Source organism: Bufo bufo, chromosome 2 (assembly GCF_905171765.1).
Source record: "Bufo bufo chromosome 2, aBufBuf1.1, whole genome shotgun sequence".
In the NCBI taxonomy this organism is placed as follows: domain Eukaryota; kingdom Metazoa; phylum Chordata; class Amphibia; order Anura; family Bufonidae; genus Bufo; species Bufo bufo.
Window position 1 is genome coordinate 768,317,587 of NC_053390.1, and position 22,034 is coordinate 768,339,620.

Below are 22,034 nucleotides of genomic sequence, written 5' to 3' on the forward strand. Positions count from 1 at the left end.
TCTTCTTCACCTCATTGAGCAGTCTGCGCTGTGCTCTTGCAGTCATCTTTACAGGACGGCCACTCCTAGGGAGAGTAGCAGCAGTGCTGAACTTTCTCCATTTATAGACAATTTGTCTTACCGTGGACTGATGAACAGCAAGGCTTTTGGAGATACTTTTATAACCCTTTCCAGCTTTATGCAAGTCAACAAATTTTAATCGTAGGTCTTCTGAGAGCTCTTTTGTGCGAGGCATCATTCACATCAGGCAATGCTTCTTGTGAAAAGCAAACCCAGAACTGGTGTGTGTTTTTTATAGGGCAGGGCAGCTGTAACCAACACCTCCAATCTCATCTCATTGATTGGACTCCAGTTGGCTGACACCTCACTCCAATTAGCTCTTGGAGATGTCATTAGTCTAGGGGTTCACATACTTTTTCCACCTGCACTGTGAATGTTTACATGGTGTGTTCAATAAAAACATGGTAACATTTAATTCTTTGTGTGTTATTAGTTTAAGCAGACTGTGATTGTCTATTGTTGTGACTTAGATGAAGATCAGATCACATTTTATGACCAATTTGTGCAGAAATCCATATCATTCCAAAGGGTTCACATACTTTTTCTTGCAACTGTATATTAACAAGATTAGCCCTCTCGAAGAGCGCCGAGTGAGAATCTGCTGCATCAGAGGGTCTACTACACAGGAAACTGACGTAGATTTTGCTTGCGCCTGAAATGCGTGTCTGAGTCCATTCACACGTCCGTAGTGTATTGCCGATCCGCAATATACCTGGCCGGCACCCCCATAGAACTGCCTATTTTTTCCGCTATTGCAGACAAGAATAGGACATGTTCTATTTTTTTTTTCTGGAGCCGTAGACCGGAATTTCAGGGCCGCGCTACGGAAATGCGGATTCGGACAGCACGTTGTGTGCTGGCCGCATCCATTCCTGCCCCATAGAGAATGAATGGGTCCGCGCCCGTTCCAGATAATTGTGGAACGGGTGCGGACACATTCTACGGACGTCTGAATGGGGCCTTAGTTGTAGAAATTGAAAGAAGGCAGTATGTGGATGGGCAAACTCATCCCTAAATTGTTCAAAAGATGTAAACACGCCATCCTTCTGCAGTTGGTATAAGAACACTACTCCTTTCTTTTCCCACAGGGAGAACCCTTCCAAGCAGAATATTTTGGGCAGCTGGGGTTCCCGCCATAAAGGAGTAACCTGGGTGAAGCCGGTTATGGACATTAGATCTTGACACTTGCACCACACCTTACATATTAGGTTAAAGGGGTTATCCCATGATTAATGTAAAAAATGAAAATCAGACATCATATAGGACATGACAACCTCTTTCTAGCAAAGCTAGAACAAGCCCTGTACCTCACATGGATCCAGAGATCTCCCCATTCATTGCTCTGCTAGATTTATATCAAGCTGACAGCTCAAGGGGAGTGTCTTTTCTGCTGCAGCTCAGGGGGCGTGTCTATGCTCTCCTTATCACAGCTCAGGGGGCGTGTCTCAGTTCTCCCTATCACAGCTCAGGAGGCAGTTGAAGGATGAAACTGAGCATGTGCGGCCTTCTCAGTGAGCAGGTCAAAGAAATAAGAAAAAGAACAAACAGCAGGTGGCGCTATACAGACACATTTTATTGAATAACTCGGTGGCTATGCTAAATTTTTTATTACATGCAATTACAAAAGTATTCAGATCCAGGTGCTGGTTTGAAAACTGTAAAAAAAATTTTTTGGGACAACCTCTTTAAGTGTAGGGAGTCCAGCAACCTTAGCAGAGAGACCACCTTGTGCCAGTAAGGTTATAGGGAACTCATATTCTATAATGTGGGCTATCAGGTGTGCTGACGCATTGTCCCTAGGCGCCCCTCCCCATCCCCTCAATTGTTGTAACTGGGAAGCGATGAAGTAGAGCCAGGGATTGGGAATAGATAGACCTCTTGAACTCTTCCCCCTCTGCAGTGTGTCCAACTTTATCCTAGCCCTTTTTGTACACCAGATCAAGCTTCTGAATAAACCTTGTATTTTAAAAAAGATCCGTTTCGGGATCCGTACCAGGGAGTTGTGCAATATATACATTATTTTTTGCATAAGTATAATTTTAAGGAGATTGCTTCTTCCCATTTCTGTCATTGCAAGTTTACACCATGCATTCATTTTTTCAGACCTAGTACTAAGGAGCAGAACTTGTAGTCATTTTACTGCAAAATAATGGTAATGACGCTGATGAAGACCGAGAACAGCCGTTCAATAAATTGATGTAAAAATTAGCTAAAAATCTAATAAATGTGTTGTCCTCTTCTACAAATTCTTCTCCATATATTCAAGTTATATTCGCTTCTGGAACAACTACAGGAAAACCAAATTGACAGACATTACATCTTCTGTTTGCCAGCCATCTTTCGTACAGACTGAATAGGAAATCTCCTCTCATTCCCGCAATCACATCATAAATAGGCATATTTCTCTTTGAAGGGAAATTAAATGTAGAAGTACCCAAAAACGAATGAAAAAAACATCCCAGCACTTTCTCCTCCCCTTGATCCCGTTTTGTGTCATATTGAAATTAAAAACTTAGATATAGTATTTTTTGGACTATAAGACGCACCTAGGATTTAGAAGAAAATAATAAGAAAAATATTTTAATTGGACTCACAGTCCTAATAAGACCTCAGATCAGACCCCCATTCATTATTAGACCTTAGATCAGACCCCCATTCCTCATTGGACCTCAGATCAGACCCTGATTCCTCGTTGGACCTCAGATCAGACCCTCATCAGACACAAAATAGATAAATGAATGTGTCTCCTACTCCAGATGGTGCAGCGTGAGGCCCAGAGAAGACCAGGGAGTGGTGAGTACAGCCAGCAACTGGAGCGCTGTATTCCTTGCTCCCCTTTCCTGCTATAAACAAGTATTCGCTCACTAGTATTTACCGCATAGGACTCAGTTCAATTTTCCCACCACTAAGTGTGTCTTATGGAGTGAAAAGTAGAGTAAATCTTTTGTATATACCTCTAAAGATCAGCCGTCCCCAATCTAGTCTCACAATTTTGTGCTGGACTGTAAACTGGCTGTAGCAGAAGCCTCCCCCCTCTCCTTTACATGGCATTTGGAGACCAAGAATCAGGAGGAAATTAACCCTGTTTTTTTTTTTTTTTTTTTAAATACTATGTTAGAATATTATGCAGACAGGCTTTAGTTTTCTTTTTTTTAATCTTTTGTGGCAGAACTCTAACATCACCTTCTGTGGCTTTTCTTGTTTTTCAGATCTCTCGTTATTTAGGTTCCTTAGTGCAGAACTCACCCGGGGTTATTTCCTGGAACATAATGAAGCAAAGTACAAGGAAAGGCGAGAGAGGGTATATACCTGCCTACGAATACCCTGGGAGCTGGAGAAGGTTAGTGACTCCTGACTCTCATCCTGTCTTTTATTATAGATGGCTTTACGGCAGCACTATGTGAATTGATGATATTGGTCCTACTCATTCTTTTAAAGTGGACCGATCTAGTGTATTATTCTTCCCAGTCTGTGATAAATAAGGAGCCCCTGACCAGATAGATATATAATCCTAGCTAGTAGACGCTACTTGGCTCTAGTAAATGGAGTCCAGAGGTTGTCCTTCCCCACACACACAGTTTCCCCTTTACAAGTGTGTGTGTGTGTGTGTGTGTGTATGTATATATGTATGTGTGTGTGTGTGTGTATATGTGTGTGTGTGTATATATAGTCATTTACTGTGTGTGGATGAAGGAGGCCACTTAACCAGAAGTTCACGTAAGTAAACATGTAATGTTCCTATACACCTTCCATATCTGCTGGCTGAGGAGCCAATGTATACAGTCAGCTTGGCCAAAAGTGCAGGTGCTTTCATTGAGGAGATTGAAATAAGCCTCCTCCAGATGTTATTGACAGTGGGATATCTCATGAGAAAACTAAGGGTACTTACTTGCGTTGTGAAGATCCGGCAGGCAGTTCCGTCTGCCTGCTATATCCGGAAATCCGTGTGCAAACAGCATTTGTAGACTGCTCCAGATGCGGATCCGTCTAACAAATGCATTGAAACACCGGATCCGTCTCTCCGGTGTCATCCGGAAAAAAGGATCCGGTAATTTTTTTTTTTGCATTTTTAAAGGTCTGCGCATGCGGATCTGTTTTGCCGGAACACTTTTAATGGAAAATAATGCCAGATCCGGCATTCCGGCAAGTGTTCCAGAGTTTTGGACCGCATGCTGCGGTATTTTCTCCGGCCAAATACCGTAAGAGTGACTGAACTGAAGACATCCTGATGCATACTGAACGGATTGCTCTCCATTCAGAATGCATTAGGATAAAACTGATCAGTTCTTTTTCCGGTATTGAGCCCCCAGGACAGAACTCAATACCGGAAAACTTTAACTCTAGTGTAAAAGTACCCTAAGGAAGAAGCATGTTAAAATTCAGCTTGTCTGATCCTTCTTTTCCCTGATATCTGCCGTGGCTAGAAGTCTCTATCACGCCAAAACCCAGATGTGAACAATAGCCTAAGTGTTATATCTCACCCCAAGTGCTTTATTCATATCACTACTGCTCAGTACCTCTCTGTAATGTACTATATGGTCATTCTGATTGATTGATTGAGAGAGAGAGTTAGTAAGCAGAATTTCCTGTTTTCTCCTTGTGCAGTCTGTGGAGACATAACAGCAGCTAGTCTCCAACCAGTAGCTCAGGGAGGACTTAGCATAATAGCTGTAGTTGTAACATGCAAAAATGAAACTGCTAAAAAAAAGTGCCAGGTACAAGTCAAATAATGGTTTAATGTTATACACATGCCAGCTTATTCTGAAAAGTCACCTGAGAACAGACCTGCTTTTAATGCATCCACTTGATGCTGAGAAGCATTATTTGTAAAAAGATTTTATAAAAAATTTCCATTTCATCCACCATGACTGCTACAGATGAGATTGACCCCTTGACCTCTGTAGGGGCAGGAATACACAGAGATGGAGAGTTTAAAAGCCCCGACCCACTCTCTCCCTTCAGTGTTTCCTGTCCCTATGGGGGCATTACACAGAGAGGCCTCCCAAAAGGGAGGTGAAGAGTTTGTTTTAAAATTTTGTTCTTTCTTTTTTATTTTTTTATTTATTATTTTCCTTTAAATATAACTGGAGGTTGGCTTACCAATCTTCTCCTCTGCCCTCCCGCAGCTGCTGCTAAAGCTGGGCAGAGGAAATTAGGGTGATTCACGTCCCTGAGATCGGGGGCCTGTTCTCACCCCTTGCTGTATGGTCTCCCTTTTACCTCCGGTCAGGAAGCAGACCTGTGAGAGCAGGGCGCCACACGCGGAGGGGGGGGGGTTTTGTTGGTGCGGGGGACGGAGCCAAGATCTAGCTCTGAGTCCCGGCGAGGTCCAGAGGGGGCTTAATGAGTTAGAAAATCACATTAAAAATAAAACCCCTAGGGAGAAAATTTTGCACTCTAGTCCCCTTCTTAGGTCCGCCACTGTATTAGACGCCTCTGCGGAATCGGTCAGATTTGCTGCCAAAGATGCAGCCCTTTCAAATTCTGCTAGGCAAGCGCTATGGATGAAATCCTGGGGGAGGCGACAGGACATCCAAAACTAAGTTTGGCTCCATTGCTTTCTCTGGGGAATATGTCTTCGGCCCTGTACTAGATAAAATCTTAGAGAAAGCGGCCGATAAAAAGAAAGGGTTTCCGGAAGAGAGTAAAAGGAAACTTTTTTTTTGTGCGTTCAATTCACAATCCAGACCCTATAGGGGAAAAGGAAAATCAGGGCGCTGGAGCTATCAAAAGGGGGGCAAAGGTAGGGCATTCCTCCTTAATCCCCCAAATAAGCAGAACGAAAAACAATGATGCCAGAGTAGGAGGGAGGTTGAGAAAATTTCTGACCCAGTGGGAATCTATAACATCAAATCCCTGGGCTTTAGACATCATGAGAAACGGTTACAAATTAGAATTTTCCTCAACTCCCCCAAGAAGATTTCAGACCACTTCCCACAGTTCCACCATTCTATCAAAGGTATGGCAGGGCGTTCTAGAAATAAAAAAAATCAGGCGTAGTAAAAAAATATACCCGAAAAAGGAAAAGGTTTCTATTCCAGGCTATTTCTAGTCCAAAAACCAGATGGATCTTAAAGCTCTAAACAAATCGATAATGTACAGAAAGTTCAAGATGGAATCAATTTCGTCCATTGTCCTCTTAATCAAAAAGGGAGCCTACATGACATCTATCGATCTGAAAGACGCCTACTATCATATTCCCATCCATCTAAACTCACAAAAGTATCTCAGATTTGCACTAAGCGACCCTGAGGGCATATTGCATCATTTCCAATTCTCCGCTCTTCCATTTGGTATTTCTTCAGCGCCAAGAATCTTCACAAAGTTGGTAGTCGAGATGATATCACCTCTCAGACAGGATGATTTCCTTATTGTAGGAAGTTCAGAAACAGAAGCAGTCAGACAGACTATTTTTTGCAAAGGATATCTGACTTAGGCTGGTTAATAAACATAAAGTCCTACTTAATCCCGTCATCCAACAGAAAGTTTCTGGGAGTAATGTTGGACTCGGTATCCCAAACATCATCTCTCCTGCTGGAAAATATAGAAGCTATCATAGCAAAGATAGAAAACCTCCAATCTCTAAGCCGGTGCTCTACCAGTATGGCTATGAGCATTCTAGGTCTAATGACGACATCCTGCATAACAGCTGTAGCTTGGTGTCAGGCTCACACCAGAATTATGCAAACCTGGATCCTAGGGAGATGGAACAAAAAACTGTTGTCCCTAGACAGAAAGATAGTCATTCCATACCCAATAAAGTCGGATCTAAATTGGTGGAAGAAAAAGATAAATCTATCAAAGGGCGTCATCTGGCTGAAAGACCTAGAGATACAGATTGTGACGGACGCAAGCAGTGTGGGTTGGGGAGCAAAAGTAGCCTCCTCAACATGGCAGGGAAGGTGGTCAGAAAAGATAGAAAACAGATCCTCAAATTACAGAGAGTTGTGAGCGGTCCGGGAGACTAAAGGTGACTCAAGGTCTTCTAAGCAACAAACATCTAAAAGTATTTTCAGACAATACAACAGCGGTCGCCTATTTAATGCATCAGGGGGGTACAAGGTCCCCAAGTTTGAGATCTCTAGCGGGAAAAAATTCATTTCTGGGCGGAAAAAAATGTCCTATCCATTACAGCGGTTCATCTCAGGGGATTAGAAAATTTAGAGGCAGATTTGTTGATCAGAAAAACCCTAGACCCAAGGGAATGGTCTTTAAATCAAAGAATCTTTCAAGAAATATCCACCAAATGGGGCTTACCGCAAATACACCTGTTCGTCTTTGTGTGTATATAGATATTGTTAATACTTGATAGCACCCACTTAGGTAATTTGTAAACACTGAAGGGAGAGAGTGGGTGGGGGGCTTTTAATATCTTTCTTCTCTCTCTTCTCTATCTCTCTCTAATTTTTAGTGCATAGTGAACTCTGATGTCAAAACCCCAAAAACCTTGGTGGAATTCTTTTTTATTTTTAATTTTGCCACACAAATTATTTTTTTTATTTTTTTCTAATACAAGACAGTGTAAATTAAATGGCGGCATTAAAAAAAGCATCTTGTCCCGCAAAAAATAAGCCCTCTTTATAGCTATGTGAACGGAAAAATAAAAGTTATGGCTTTTGGAACATGAGGAGGAAAAATCAAAAATGTAAAAATGAAAATAGGCCTGGTCTTGAAGGGGTTTTGAGTTTTTCTTTATTTTTCCATGGCACTTTGTATATTTTAATGTATATAATCTGCCAGTTTTCACACTGGCCACTGAGCCTTACTCTCTTTTGAGAGCAGCTACATGAGCCATAGACACAATAAATGGACAGGAGATGACCTCATTGACTTTTATGGGATTGTTTTCTAGGCATGCTCTGTGACCTGTGTGGAAGTCAGGAGGGAGTAGATAAGCTGTGATATCACCTATTGTGATTGAGTTTATCCTGTGTTATCTGTACAGAAGTGTTAGTTGTCATTGTAATCCTGCATGTGGTAATAATGGTAATAATGATAATGGCTCTTGAAAAAGTTACTTGTACAGAACAAGAATTCATGACTTATTAGACCTAGTGGCCAGTGTGAAAATTGCAGGATTATATACATTTTTATTTAAAAATATAGATGGTGACATGGAATATGTAAATAAAAAAACTCACCAAAACATATTTTATATAAAAACATTATTTAAACAATAGGTCATTTTCTGATGGCACATTGCTTTTCAGTAAGAAACAGACAGGGTCATTAAAGGGGTTAAGGAATTACTGTAGTTTCACACGTAACTATGAAAATCTTCATATACTGTTGGACAGATTCATATTGGGTGTTTCTCTGTTCCCATTTAAAGCAGTTTACAACATTCTGCTGGTTTCCTGTTCCTGGAGAGCAGGGGGCAAGCTCAGATCCCTAGGAGGAACTAAGCTGTGGGGGTCGGGTTCAGGGGACTGTGCTGTGGGGGTCGGGTTCAGGGGACTGTGCTGTGAGGGTCGGGTTCAGGGGACTGTGCTGTGAGGGTCGGGTTCAGGGGACTGTGCTGTGAGGGTCGGGTTCAGGGGACTGTGCTGTGAGGGTCGGGTTCAGAGCACTGTGCTGTGGGGGTCGGGTTCAGGGGACTGTGCTGTGAGGGTCGGGTTCAGGGGACTGTGCTGTGAGGGTCGGGTTCAGGGGACTGTGCTGTGAGGGTCGGGTTCAGGGGACTGTGCTGTGAGGGTCGGGTTCAGGGGACTGTGCTGTGGGGGTCGGGTTCAGGGGACTGTGCTGTGAGGGTCGGGTTCAGGGGACTGTGCTGTGAGGGTCGGGTTCAGGGGACTGTGCTGTGAGGGTCGGGTTCAGGGGACTGTGCTGTGAGGGTCGGGTTCAGGGGACTGTGCTGTGAGGGTCGGGTTCAGGGGACTGTGCTGTGAGGGTCGGGTTCAGGGGACTGTGCTGTGAGGGTCGGGTTCAGGGGACTGTGCTGTGGGGGTCGGGTTCAGGGGACTGTGCTGTGGGGGTCGGGTTCAGGGGACTGTGCTGTGGGGGTCGGGTTCAGGGGACTGTGCTGTGGGGGTCGGGTTCAGGGGACTGTGCTGTGAGGGTCGGGTTCAGGGGACTGTGCTGTGGGGGTCGGGTTCAGGGGACTGTGCTGTGGGGGTCGGGTTCAGGGGACTGTGCTGTGGGGGTCGGGTTCAGGGGACTGTGCTGTGGGGGTCGGGTTCAGGGGACTGTGCTGTGGGGGTCGGGTTCAGGGGACTGTGCTGTGGGGGTCGGGTTCAGGGGACTGTGCTGTGGGGGTCGGGTTCAGGGGACTGTGCTGTGGGGGTCGGGTTCAGGGGACTGTGCTGTGGGGGTCGGGTTCAGGGGACCGTGCTGTGGGGGACCCTATTTGCACAGTGACTGATCTGTGTCAGTGACGGCAGACGCGCTGCAGCGTAGCAGTGACATCTCGTTACTACAGAGACCAGTGACGTCACAGGCAGCCAAGGAAGGTTATCTCCTTGAAGCATATGGACTTGTGGGCATGAGGATCTATCTGCATGATACAGTCAGATGTTTCCTGGATGACCTTGTATGTGCAGCGACACTTAGATGTTCACAGATGGTTCCTCATGTGCAGTAGACCTGGTCCTGTTGTATAACTTTGTAGACAGGGTGCTATACATTGTGTACATAGTGGATGAAACATTCTCTTCTTTGTGAGCAGAGTCCACACACTTTTTTCTTGCCTGTCGCTGGGGAAGACTCCTGTAGCATGTCTCCAAAGACCTTTTAGAAGATCCCTTTAAATGGAAAATCCAGTTTTTAAGAATTCTCCTTCCTAGAATGTAGAACTGAAGTAATATTTGGCCCTCGATTTCCATTCCACTCACTAATGATGGTTTACAAAAAAAACCCAGAATATCAGCTAATGCATCATTTTTGCTGGATATCTTGTAATATATGACGAGAAACGGGTGTCAGTACTTTCTGGGGTCCACTTACAAGGTGCTGGACAGCCTGCCTGATCTAATATAGGCTCTTGGCCAGTATGACTCACTAGACGTAACCTGTAGAAGCCTTCTCTTTTTGCAAGGTATAAGATATTAGGGAGCAGATATTCACCAGTGGTTGTCACCCGTGGGACCTCACTCATGTAACATTATGGCTTGTCTGCGTCCTGCTGTGAGCTAATGGCCTTATTCCATGATACGGACGGATCTTGGTGGCGGCCATTGACTTTTGTGGTACTTTAGTGCCAAAGCGCAATACGGTCCAGGCCACTAGCTCAACATGAGTTAACATTAGGTCATAGGGAGTGCAGATTATGGGATCACCTGTACCCCATCAGTCTTGGGCTTGGTGAAGGTCCTAGCTGACAGACTTCTGACAAACCTCCACGACACGTAAGAGGCCTTCAGAAATCAAAACTGAGCTGTAAGTAAGCTGCAAGGTTATCCTTTGTATAATGGAGAGTTGTGTAAGTTTTCGACCTCCTTTTTCTTCTTTCTTTAGTTATTGTGTAACAAGCAAGGAAATGACTACGTTGTATGCTTTAGGGGCTTTTGCTTTGCTGAATTGTGGTCAGTGTCGGGGAGCATTCACATTGCGTTTGCAGGGCACGTTGCTAGTTTTATGTCAAGAGGATCCCCTGATGTATATCTCCAACGTTTTCCATTGCATAGGTAAAAAAACGACATATAAAAAAATAAAAAAACTATACTACACGGTACTGGGCACATACACAAAATGTACACTGCAATGCAATGTGGCTGGACCATGACGAGCGAGTATTCTGCTCTCGGTGTATGCAGGATGACTGCTGCAGGATAATGATTGCTTCTCTTCTTCCGCCTAAAAATCCCTGTCGTGTCATAGCTCTGATTAATTCACAGATGAGGTGACACCAGAGGATCGGTGAAGGAGCCAAGTCTTGTAATGTAGCAGAGCAGTGAGGCTCCTGGCGGCTGGGCTACTCCGTATAACATTACCTGGCGGAGCGCCATGTGTGTTAGGCCTCAGAGACTCCCTCCTCACATCTCCTTTCTTCCTGCAGCGTCCTCAGAGCCGTCACTGAAGTGTCTCGTGGTTCTATCGATCATATGTGAAGATTTGTAATATAATTAGTGCTGGGAGATTAGGAAGGAACCAGTGATCTGGTCTCTACAATCTAAAGGGGCCCGTACGCCTTCAGTAGACTCCAACCAAACTCTTGTCCAGGCGGCAGCTACAGTGGCACGCACAAGTTTGGGCAGCCCTGGTCAAAATGACTATTACTGTGAGCAGTTAAGCAAGTGGAAGATGAGATGATCTCCAAAAGTCATAAAGTTAAAGATGCCACATGCCCTTTGTATTTTAGGCAAAAACATATTTCTTTATTTTCATCTTTTACATTTTCAAAATACCAAAAAGGAAAAAGGGCCCAAAGCAATACTTTGGGCACCCTGTATGTTTAGTACCTAGTAGCACCCCCTTTGGCAAGTATAACAGCTTGTAAACGCTTTTTGTTTTAATTTCTTGTATGCATGATTTTCATCCTTTCAAAAGTCTTCCAGTTCTGTGAGATTCCTGGGTCGTGTTGCATGCACTTCTCCTTTTGAAGTTTATCCACAGATTTTCAATTATGTGCAGATCAGGGAACTGTGAGGGCCATGGTAAAACCTTCTGCTTGTTTCTTTTGAGGTAGTCTATTGTGGATTTTGAGATGTGTTTTAGGATCATTATCCATTAGTAGAAGCCATCCTCTTTTCCATTTCAGCTTTTTTACTATTGGTGTTATGTTTGCTTCCTTCTACCCTCTTCTCTGCATCCCTTTCTTCCCAGAATTCCAGAGGAGCATGTGTGGCCTATAAGTCTCCTCACGCCGATTAAGGCACCTTCTCCCCAAGGAGAGAGAGAGTACCCCCCCCCCAAACTCCTCTACTCTTGAAATGTTCCCTGTTACCCAAAGCATCATTGATTCTTCCCCATGATTTTCATGAAATTCTGTGCCCTTTTTTCTCCAAACATAACTTTGCTCATTGTGGTCAAAGAGTTCTATTTTAAAGGGACACTGACCGGCCCAATAAGCATATTTAGGTATATATATGACAGTACAGGTCTTATAAAGTGTATTAGAATCATCTAAGTATCCCCCCTGTCCACCTTATAAATACAGTAAAATGAAGTTTTATAACCTGCTTTAATCGTCTTCATTCTGCCCAAGGGGCGGCGTTTCATCTCCACTTGCGCCCAGCCAGCCGCCCCCAACTGCCGTTTTGAAGCGCCGCCGAGCTCATCAATATTCACTTCTCTGGGTGGCTACTACTGTCCCCGACGCAAGATCCGGCGCATGCCCAATACAATCCTAGGGGCATCGGCCTCCGGCTCATCTTCAGCGCATGCGCCCGGCACCCTCACTGGCCGGGATCACATCGCGCCTGCGCACAGTCTACATCTCGGAGGCCGAGGCAGCCTCTGCTTAAGGATCCATTCACACGTCCGTTGTTTCTTTCCTGATCTGTTCCGTTTTTTGCTGAACAGATCTGGACCAGATCTGGACCCATTCATTTTCAATGGGTCCTGGAAAAAAACGGACAGCTTAATGTCTGATTTTTTTCAGGACCCATTGAAAATGAATGGGTCCAGATCTGGTCCAGATCTGTTCAGCAAAAAACGGAACAGATCAGGAAAGAAACAACGGACGTGTGAATGGACCCTTATGCGCATGCGCCGGGCACAGTTCAGAGCAGCGCTTCAGAGTAGCCGCCCAGCGAAGTGAATATTGATGAGCTGGGCGGCGCTTCAAAACGGCAGTTGGGGGCGGCTGGCTGGGCGCGAGTGGAGATGAAACGCCGCCCCTTGGGCAGATTTAAGACGATTCAAGCAGCTTGGTCTTTTGCGGTCAAGAGGGGGTTCTGATTTGCCTTTCTAGCAATCCTTTAAGCAGCTGTCTCTGAATTGTTTCTTGGTCTTCCAGACCTTCTTTTGACCTCCACTGTTTCTGTTAACTGCCATTCTTAATACCATTTCGAACTGAGGAAATGACAACATAAAAATGCTTTGCTCTCTTCTTATAGCCTTCTCCTGCTTTGCAGGCCTCAACCATTTTTATTTTCAGAGTGTTAGAAAAACCAAGCTGCTGTGTTTTGAGACAAGGTTAGAAGAGCTGTTAATAAGGCTTTGAAATTCACCTGGCCTTTCCTAATGATGGTTTTGAACAAGCCTTAGGCCTGTTTCAGACGAGCGAGTTTCACGCTCCGGACTCGCAGCGCAGCATTCGTCCTGACCTCCCAGCACTGCCAGGGTCGCATAACATTATATTAATTTATGATGCAATGTAACTCTTACAGTTCTGGAATGTATTGGATAATACTGGCAGCATTATGTCAGTGTTATCCAGTACATTCCAGACCTCTAAGGGTTACATAGCATCATAAATCAATATAATGCTATGTGACCCGGTCAGTGCTGGGAGGTCAGGACGGGTGCTGCACTGCGAGTCCACCGCATGACACCCGCTCGTCTGAAAGGGGCCTTAACCCTAACAGGCTAGTTAAGGTCTGAGACCTCCGTCAGAGTTATCTTAGCGCTCTTGTGTTCCCATACTTCTGCAAGGTACTCCTTTTTGCTTTTTTCATTCTAAAATTGTACAAAACCTTAAAGGGTTTCTGTCACCCCACAAAACTAATATATTTTTTTTTGGATAGTTAGATTCCTTATAGTGCGATATAGGAGAATATAATAGTCTTACTTACTTTCATGCGGCCGATTCTTTATAAAACGAAGTTTTATAATATGTAAATGAGGGCTCTACCAGCAAGTAGGGCGTCTACTTGCTGGTAGCCGCAGCAGCAATCCGCCCCCTCGCCGTGTTGATTGACAGGGCCAGCCGGGATCTCCTCCTCCGGCCGGCCCTGTCAGTAATTCAAAAATCGCGCGCCTCTGGTCATTCGGCGCAGGCGCTCTGAGATGAGGAGGCTCGTCTCCTCAGCACTCCCTCAGTGCGCCTGCGCCGATGACGTCTTCTCTTTCGGTGATGTCATCGGCGCAGGCGTACTGAGGAGACGAGCCTCCTCATCTCAAAGCGCCTGCGCCGAATGACCAGAGGCGCGCGATTTTTGAATTACTGACAGGGCCGGCCGGAGGAGGAGATCACGGCTGGCCCTGTCAATCAACACGGCGAGGGGGCGGATTGCTGCTGCGGCTACCAGCAAGTAGACGCCCTACTTGCTGTTAGAGCCCTGATTTACATATTATAAAACTTCGTTTTATAAAGAATCGGCCGCATGAAAGTAAGTAAGACTATTATATTCTCCTATATCGCACTATGAGCAATCTAACTATCCCAAAAAAAAAAATGAGTTTTGTGGGGTGACAGAAACCCTTTAAATGCTGAAAAGTGTGTTTCATCTTTAACTTTATGCGATTTGGAGATCATTTCATCTTCGACTTAACTGTTCACAGTAACAGTAATTTTGACCAGGGGTGCCTAAACTTTTGCATGTCACTGTATCTCTCCTGATCTCTGGAACTGCGCATGCATGTATTCTCAGCAGGGAGAATGAAGTATAGAAATCGTGCAGTTGAGCATGTTGAAATTTGGCATCCCTGATCCTCTCAAACCCCCCCCCCCCATCTTCTGTACATACGCCTTCTCAACATCTGATGCATAGTAGATTTTTAGCTGGTCCCACCGAAACCTGCATAGTCAGCTGATGCTAGTCTAGTGTGTATGGCAAGCAAACCACATTTACAGCATTTCTATTGTTAGTTGTGAGTGGTAATAATACCCTTGAATAGACCCCAAAATGGGAGTTATTGGGGTGACTGTCTGTCCTACAGTACCTCAAGCCAAGACTGCTGCTGACTGGCCAATGTCTTACACTGTCAGTAATCTTTTTTTTTTTTTTGGGCTTTCTAATTCACCTTGATTGGGATTTGTGCCATTATAATTTACAGCCCCTAAATGTACACTTTAGCAGGGGGTGCAATAACGTATGTAGTATAGAAGCTCTCTGCTCTCAGGGGATCATAGTGATCCCTGACTGCAGTTGCAGAAGAAACTTGCACAGGGCTGATGTCCTTCTGTAACATTAGGAATCGGGCCGCATAGGTTAAAAATATTTTTAGGCATTGTCCTGGTATCTACCAGGAGAGAGAACCATCTCGCTAGAAGTGGCTCCCTATGAATCAAAGTCTGACTTTTCAACCAGCCTTGGGACGTGACCAGAGAAAATAGCCAAGCCAATTAGACATCCGGAGGCAGGCTATTTTTCCTTGTCATGTCCCAAGGCTTGTTGAAAAGTTGGACTCATAGGGAGCCACTTCCAGAAGGTTCTCTTTTCCTGGGAGATACTTCTTTTATACCAGGGGTGGGGAAATCATTCAATCCGGCCCCCCATGCGATTGTAAAACACTGCCACCGATTGTCACTATGGAGCGGAGTAAATGTATTGCTAAACACACTGACAATGAATGGATGATCATGGCGATCATTCATTCATTGTCCGTGTGTTTAGCAATACATTTACTCCGCTCCTGCGGCCCGCCCCTGTTAGCCGGCGCCAGCCAATAGCATTTACTCTGCTCCTGCGGCCCCCCCCCTGTTAGCCGGCGCCAGCCTCCAGCTATTGCACTGCAGCTAAGATGCTTCCCTAGGTTTACAGCCCCGCCCGCCGTGAGTGACGTCACGCCGCCGGGCGGGGATCACCATTCATGCTGGCTGGGATGACACTGATGGGAGGAGCATAGAGAGGACGAGCCAGCGCCACCGACGAGGAACTTATACGTCTGGCATGCATTTTTTTACAGGACTGCTTTGCATTCCCAGTCAGGACCAACTCAGAGGATAGTCAGTGCCAGGGAGGCGAAAGTGTTAACACACACTGGATAGTTAGTTATTAAAACTATAAAAAGTGGTGTGCGATCATATAAATGGCGACTACAAAGAAAAGAAAAATTGATGCAGAGTGTCGAGTTTTCCAAGAGAAATGGACAAATGATGATTTTTTTGAGCGGTCTGATATGAGGCTGAGCGGTCTGATATGAGGCTGAGCGGTCTGATATGAGGCTGAGCGGTCTGATATGAGGCTGAGCGGTCTGATATGAGGCTGAGCGGTCTGATATGAGGCTGAGCGGTCTGATATGAGGCTGAGCGGTCTGATATGAGGCTGAGCGGTCTGATATGAGGCTGAGCGGTCTGATATGAGGCTGAGCGGTCTGATATGAGGCTGAGCGGTCTGATATGAGGCTGAGCGGTCTGATATGAGGCTGAGCGGTCTGATATGAGGCTGAGCGGTCTGATATGAGGCTGAGCGGTCTGATATGAGGCTGAGCGGTCTGATATGAGGCTGAGCGGTCTGATATGAGGCTGAGCGGTCTGATATGAGGCTGAGCGGTCTGATATGAGGCTGAGCGGTCTGATATGAGGCTGAGCGGTCTGATATGAGGCTGAGCGGTCTGATATGAGGCTGAGCGGTCTGATATGAGGCTGAGCGGTCTGATATGAGGCTGAGCGGTCTGATATGAGGCTGAGCGGTCTGATATGAGGCTGAGCGGTCTGATATGAGGCTGAGCGGTCTGATATGAGGCTGAGCGGTCTGATATGAGGCTGAGCGGTCTGATATGAGGCTGAGCGGTCTGATATGAGGCTGAGCGGTCTGATATGAGGCTGAGCGGTCTGATATGAGGCTGAGCGGTCTGATATGAGGCTGAGCGGTCTGATATGAGGCTGAGCGGTCTGATATGAGGCTGAGCGGTCTGATATGAGGCTGAGCGGTCTGATATGAGGCTGAGCGGTCTGATATGAGGCTGAGCGGTCTGATATGAGGCTGAGCGGTCTGATATGAGGCTGAGCGGTCTGATATGAGGCTGAGCGGTCTGATATGAGGCTGAGCGGTCTGATATGAGGCTGAGCGGTCTGATATGAGGCTGAGCGGTCTGATATGAGGCTGAGCGGTCTGATATGAGGCTGAGCGGTCTGATATGAGGCTGAGCGGTCTGATATGAGGCTGAGCGGTCTGATATGAGGCTGAGCGGTCTGATATGAGGCTGAGCGGTCTGATATGAGGCTGAGCGGTCTGATATGAGGCTGAGCGGTCTGATATGAGGCTGAGCGGTCTGATATGAGGCTGAGCGGTCTGATATGAGGCTGAGCGGTCTGATATGAGGCTGAGCGGTCTGATATGAGGCTGAGCGGTCTGATATGAGGCTGAGCGGTCTGATATGAGGCTGAGCGGTCTGATATGAGGCTGAGCGGTCTGATATGAGGCTGAGCGGTCTGATATGAGGCTGAGCGGTCTGATATGAGGCTGAGCGGTCTGATATGAGGCTGAGCGGTCTGATATGAGGCTGAGCGGTCTGATATGAGGCTGAGCGGTCTGATATGAGGCTGAGCGGTCTGATATGAGGCTGAGCGGTCTGATATGAGGCTGAGCGGTCTGATATGAGGCTGAGCGGTCTGATATGAGGCTGAGCGGTCTGATATGAGGCTGAGCGGTCTGATATGAGGCTGAGCGGTCTGATATGAGGCTGAGCGGTCTGATATGAGGCTGAGCGGTCTGATATGAGGCTGAGCGGTCTGATATGAGGCTGAGCGGTCTGATATGAGGCTGAGCGGTCTGATATGAGGCTGAGCGGTCTGATATGAGGCTGAGCGGTCTGATATGAGGCTGAGCGGTCTGATATGAGGCTGAGCGGTCTGATATGAGGCTGAGCGGTCTGATATGAGGCTGAGCGGTCTGATATGAGGCTGAGCGGTCTGATATGAGGCTGAGCGGTCTGATATGAGGCTGAGCGGTCTGATATGAGGCTGAGCGGTCTGATATGAGGCTGAGCGGTCTGATATGAGGCTGAGCGGTCTGATATGAGGCTGAGCGGTCTGATATGAGGCTGAGCGGTCTGATATGAGGCTGAGCGGTCTGATATGAGGCTGAGCGGTCTGATATGAGGCTGAGCGGTCTGATATGAGGCTGAGCGGTCTGATATGAGGCTGAGCGGTCTGATATGAGGCTGAGCGGTCTGATATGAGGCTGAGCGGTCTGATATGAGGCTGAGCGGTCTGATATGAGGCTGAGCGGTCTGATATGAGGCTGAGCGGTCTGATATGAGGCTGAGCGGTCTGATATGAGGCTGAGCGGTCTGATATGAGGCTGAGCGGTCTGATATGAGGCTGAGCGGTCTGATATGAGGCTGAGCGGTCTGATATGAGGCTGAGCGGTCTGATATGAGGCTGAGCGGTCTGATATGAGGCTGAGCGGTCTGATATGAGGCTGAGCGGTCTGATATGAGGCTGAGCGGTCTGATATGAGGCTGAGCGGTCTGATATGAGGCTGAGCGGTCTGATATGAGGCTGAGCGGTCTGATATGAGGCTGAGCGGTCTGATATGAGGCTGAGCGGTCTGATATGAGGCTGAGCGGTCTGATATGAGGCTGAGCGGTCTGATATGAGGCTGAGCGGTCTGATATGAGGCTGAGCGGTCTGATATGAGGCTGAGCGGTCTGATATGAGGCTGAGCGGTCTGATATGAGGCTGAGCGGTCTGATATGAGGCTGAGCGGTCTGATATGAGGCTGAGCGGTCTGATATGAGGCTGAGCGGTCTGATATGAGGCTGAGCGGTCTGATATGAGGCTGAGCGGTCTGATATGAGGCTGAGCGGTCTGATATGAGGCTGAGCGGTCTGATATGAGGCTGAGCGGTCTGATATGAGGCTGAGCGGTCTGATATGAGGCTGAGCGGTCTGATATGAGGCTGAGCGGTCTGATATGAGGCTGAGCGGTCTGATATGAGGCTGAGCGGTCTGATATGAGGCTGAGCGGTCTGATATGAGGCTGAGCGGTCTGATATGAGGCTGAGCGGTCTGATATGAGGCTGAGCGGTCTGATATGAGGCTGAGCGGTCTGATATGAGGCTGAGCGGTCTGATATGAGGCTGAGCGGTCTGATATGAGGCTGAGCGGTCTGATATGAGGCTGAGCGGTCTGATATGAGGCTGAGCGGTCTGATATGAGGCTGAGCGGTCTGATATGAGGCTGAGCGGTCTGATATGAGGCTGAGCGGTCTGATATGAGGCTGAGCGGTCTGATATGAGGCTGAGCGGTCTGATATGAGGCTGAGCGGTCTGATATGAGGCTGAGCGGTCTGATATGAGGCTGAGCGGTCTGATATGAGGCTGAGCGGTCTGATATGAGGCTGAGCGGTCTGATATGAGGCTGAGCGGTCTGATATGAGGCTGAGCGGTCTGATATGAGGCTGAGCGGTCTGATATGAGGCTGAGCGGTCTGATATGAGGCTGAGCGGTCTGATATGAGGCTGAGCGGTCTGATATGAGGCTGAGCGGTCTGATATGAGGCTGAGCGGTCTGATATGAGGCTGAGCGGTCTGATATGAGGCTGAGCGGTCTGATATGAGGCTGAGCGGTCTGATATGAGGCTGAGCGGTCTGATATGAGGCTGAGCGGTCTGATATGAGGCTGAGCGGTCTGATATGAGGCTGAGCGGTCTGATATGAGGCTGAGCGGTCTGATATGAGGCTGAGCGGTCTGATATGAGGCTGAGCGGTCTGATATGAGGCTGAGCGGTCTGATATGAGGCTGAGCGGTCTGATATGAGGCTGAGCGGTCTGATATGAGGCTGAGCGGTCTGATATGAGGCTGAGCGGTCTGATATGAGGCTGAGCGGTCTGATATGAGGCTGAGCGGTCTGATATGAGGCTGAGCGGTCTGATATGAGGCTGAGCGGTCTGATATGAGGCTGAGCGGTCTGATATGAGGCTGAGCGGTCTGATATGAGGCTGAGCGGTCTGATATGAGGCTGAGCGGTCTGATATGAGGCTGAGCGGTCTGATATGAGGCTGAGCGGTCTGATATGAGGCTGAGCGGTCTGATATGAGGCTGAGCGGTCTGATATGAGGCTGAGCGGTCTGATATGAGGCTGAGCGGTCTGATCTGAGGATGGGGGGTTTGACCTGAGGCTTGGGGGTCTGATTTGAGGCTGGGGGTTTTATGGGGGCTAATCTAAGGCTAGGGAAGGTCTGATGGGGTCTGATTTGAGGTTGGGAGGTCTGATGGGGGTGTGATCTGAGGCTGAGGGGTCTGATGGGGGCTGGTCTGAGGCTAGGGAGGGTCTGATGGGGGTCTTATCTGAGGTTGGGAGGTCTGATCTGAGCCTGCGGGTCTGATCTAAGGCTGGGGAGGGTCTGATCTGAGTCTGATGTAGTCTGGGAGGTCTGATAGGAGGCTGATGGAGGTGGGGGGCAGATCTGAGGCTGAGAAAGGGACAAAGGTAGGGACAGTTGCAAAGAAAGAGGCAGGGACAGTGGCAGACAGAGTGAAAGCTGGGTGAAACCCACTCTGGGCCCCTCTGGGATGAGCTTGACTGCCATTAATGCCAAATAAAGAACACATTTTTTAGGTTGAGAATTTTGTATGGCCCCCGAACGATCTTACAAATATCCAAATGGCCCTCGGCAGCAAAAAGGTTCCCCACCCCTGTTTTATACGTAATTTTTAAACTTTTTTGCAGATTTTTAATTTTTTGTTTAAATTTAGTTATTTGTATTCAAAAAATAAAATACTGCAGTTTTCTTGCTGGCTTCTAATCTTTATAGTATTGTGATACTTTCTGTTCTGTACAGATCACTTCTAGGCAGTCTTCTCATTATCATCACAAGCAGGATTACAATGACATGCAGAACCTATATATTAGATAACACAGGCACCAATGGTGATGGACAAAGCTTATCTTCTCCCCCTCGCTGCAAAATGACCTCTGCACAGGTCACAGAGCATGCTCACAACGCTTTCATAGGGAGTCCTCTCTCCTGACTGCAGGTTAAAGCAGGGATGCCCAACCTGAGGCCCTTCAGCTGTTGCACAACTACAAGTTCCATCATGCCTAGACAGCCTACAGCTTTCAGAGCATGCTGGGAGTTGTAGTTTTGCAACAGCTGGAGGGCCACAGGTTGGGCATCCCTGGTCTAAAGCGTAGCTCTAAAGTCTGTGGAGCAGCAGCTCAGGCAAGATGGCCACCCCCAACCATTTAAAAAAAACTATGATCAAAAAATTGAAACAGATTTAAAAGAATAAGTATCAGTATCTGGGTTTAGTGAAAGAGTACATACAGTAGGTGACACATTCCCTCGAAGCCTCTACTCCTACAGACTTGTTATTCCTACACTTGACTGGTTCCTGCTCTGCATTTCTCAACGCCTTGGATTTCTAGTGTTATGTCTGCATGTGTTATTGTGACATGCTTAACTAAACATTACCCCCTCCCCCGGCTCCTAATTTTGACCATCCTGCCGGTCTTGGCAATTTAGTTTCAAGGAAATAATCCAAAATCCATGTTACTCATATCTTCTGAATCACATATTCTACCAAGGATCCCCCCCCCCCCCCCCTTCCCTTTTTAACGGCAAGACCTATTTCCTAGTGGGATATCTTATTCCGAGAGTCACATTTCACCTCCATCCAAGATAATTTTCCCATTTGCAGATCTCCTTTTTCTATCAAAAACCTGATCCGGTGTTGTAAAAAGTGCCCTCGCCTCTCTGTCAGCAAAGTGCTGCTCTACAAGGGGGCAGCGACATTTGATCTGATATTTTAGAAAGCCATAATCTTGGCAGGGATGGCAGAGAGCACAGATGGCTAAATGTGGCTCTAAAAATGTCCTACCTTGCCAGGAGGAGCGGCGACGACTGAATGCCTGATGATCACTTATGCTGAAAACGCAGATAAATGGGTTTAGAGCAGCCTGGTAGAAAGGTGGCACTATGCCCGATGTATACGCCGTCTACATTGCCAGGCATTCAGTGAATGTGCAGTGTTCTCTGGTAGTTAACTTCATGGTGGCTTTGTCATATACACGGCGTAAAACCTTTTTATTTTTTGTTTTCGCCATAGGCAGATTTTCTGTAACTAGTCAGGGGGGCCGTGGCTTGCTGCGTTATAGTCATTCTTGCCCCTCCCTAGTCCTGCCTCCGGCTTCATTATAGTTGCTGGCTCCTGTGGCCACGTCATCTTTTCAGAACAGACGGGCGCGCTGAAAAGGGAGACGCG

The 22,034-nt window shown here is 46.9% G+C and overlaps 1 protein-coding gene across 1 annotated transcript in view; it reads left to right on the forward strand.

The window, feature by feature from the left end:
- Positions 1 to 22,034, forward strand: part of TAPT1 (transmembrane anterior posterior transformation 1) — a 62,660-nt gene that overhangs the window by 12,840 nt on the left and 27,786 nt on the right. Inside the window, exon 2 of the mRNA XM_040419067.1 lies at positions 3,270 to 3,400. Coding sequence (XP_040275001.1) covers positions 3,270 to 3,400 — 131 coding nt within the window. The remainder of the gene's footprint in view (positions 1 to 3,269; positions 3,401 to 22,034) is intronic.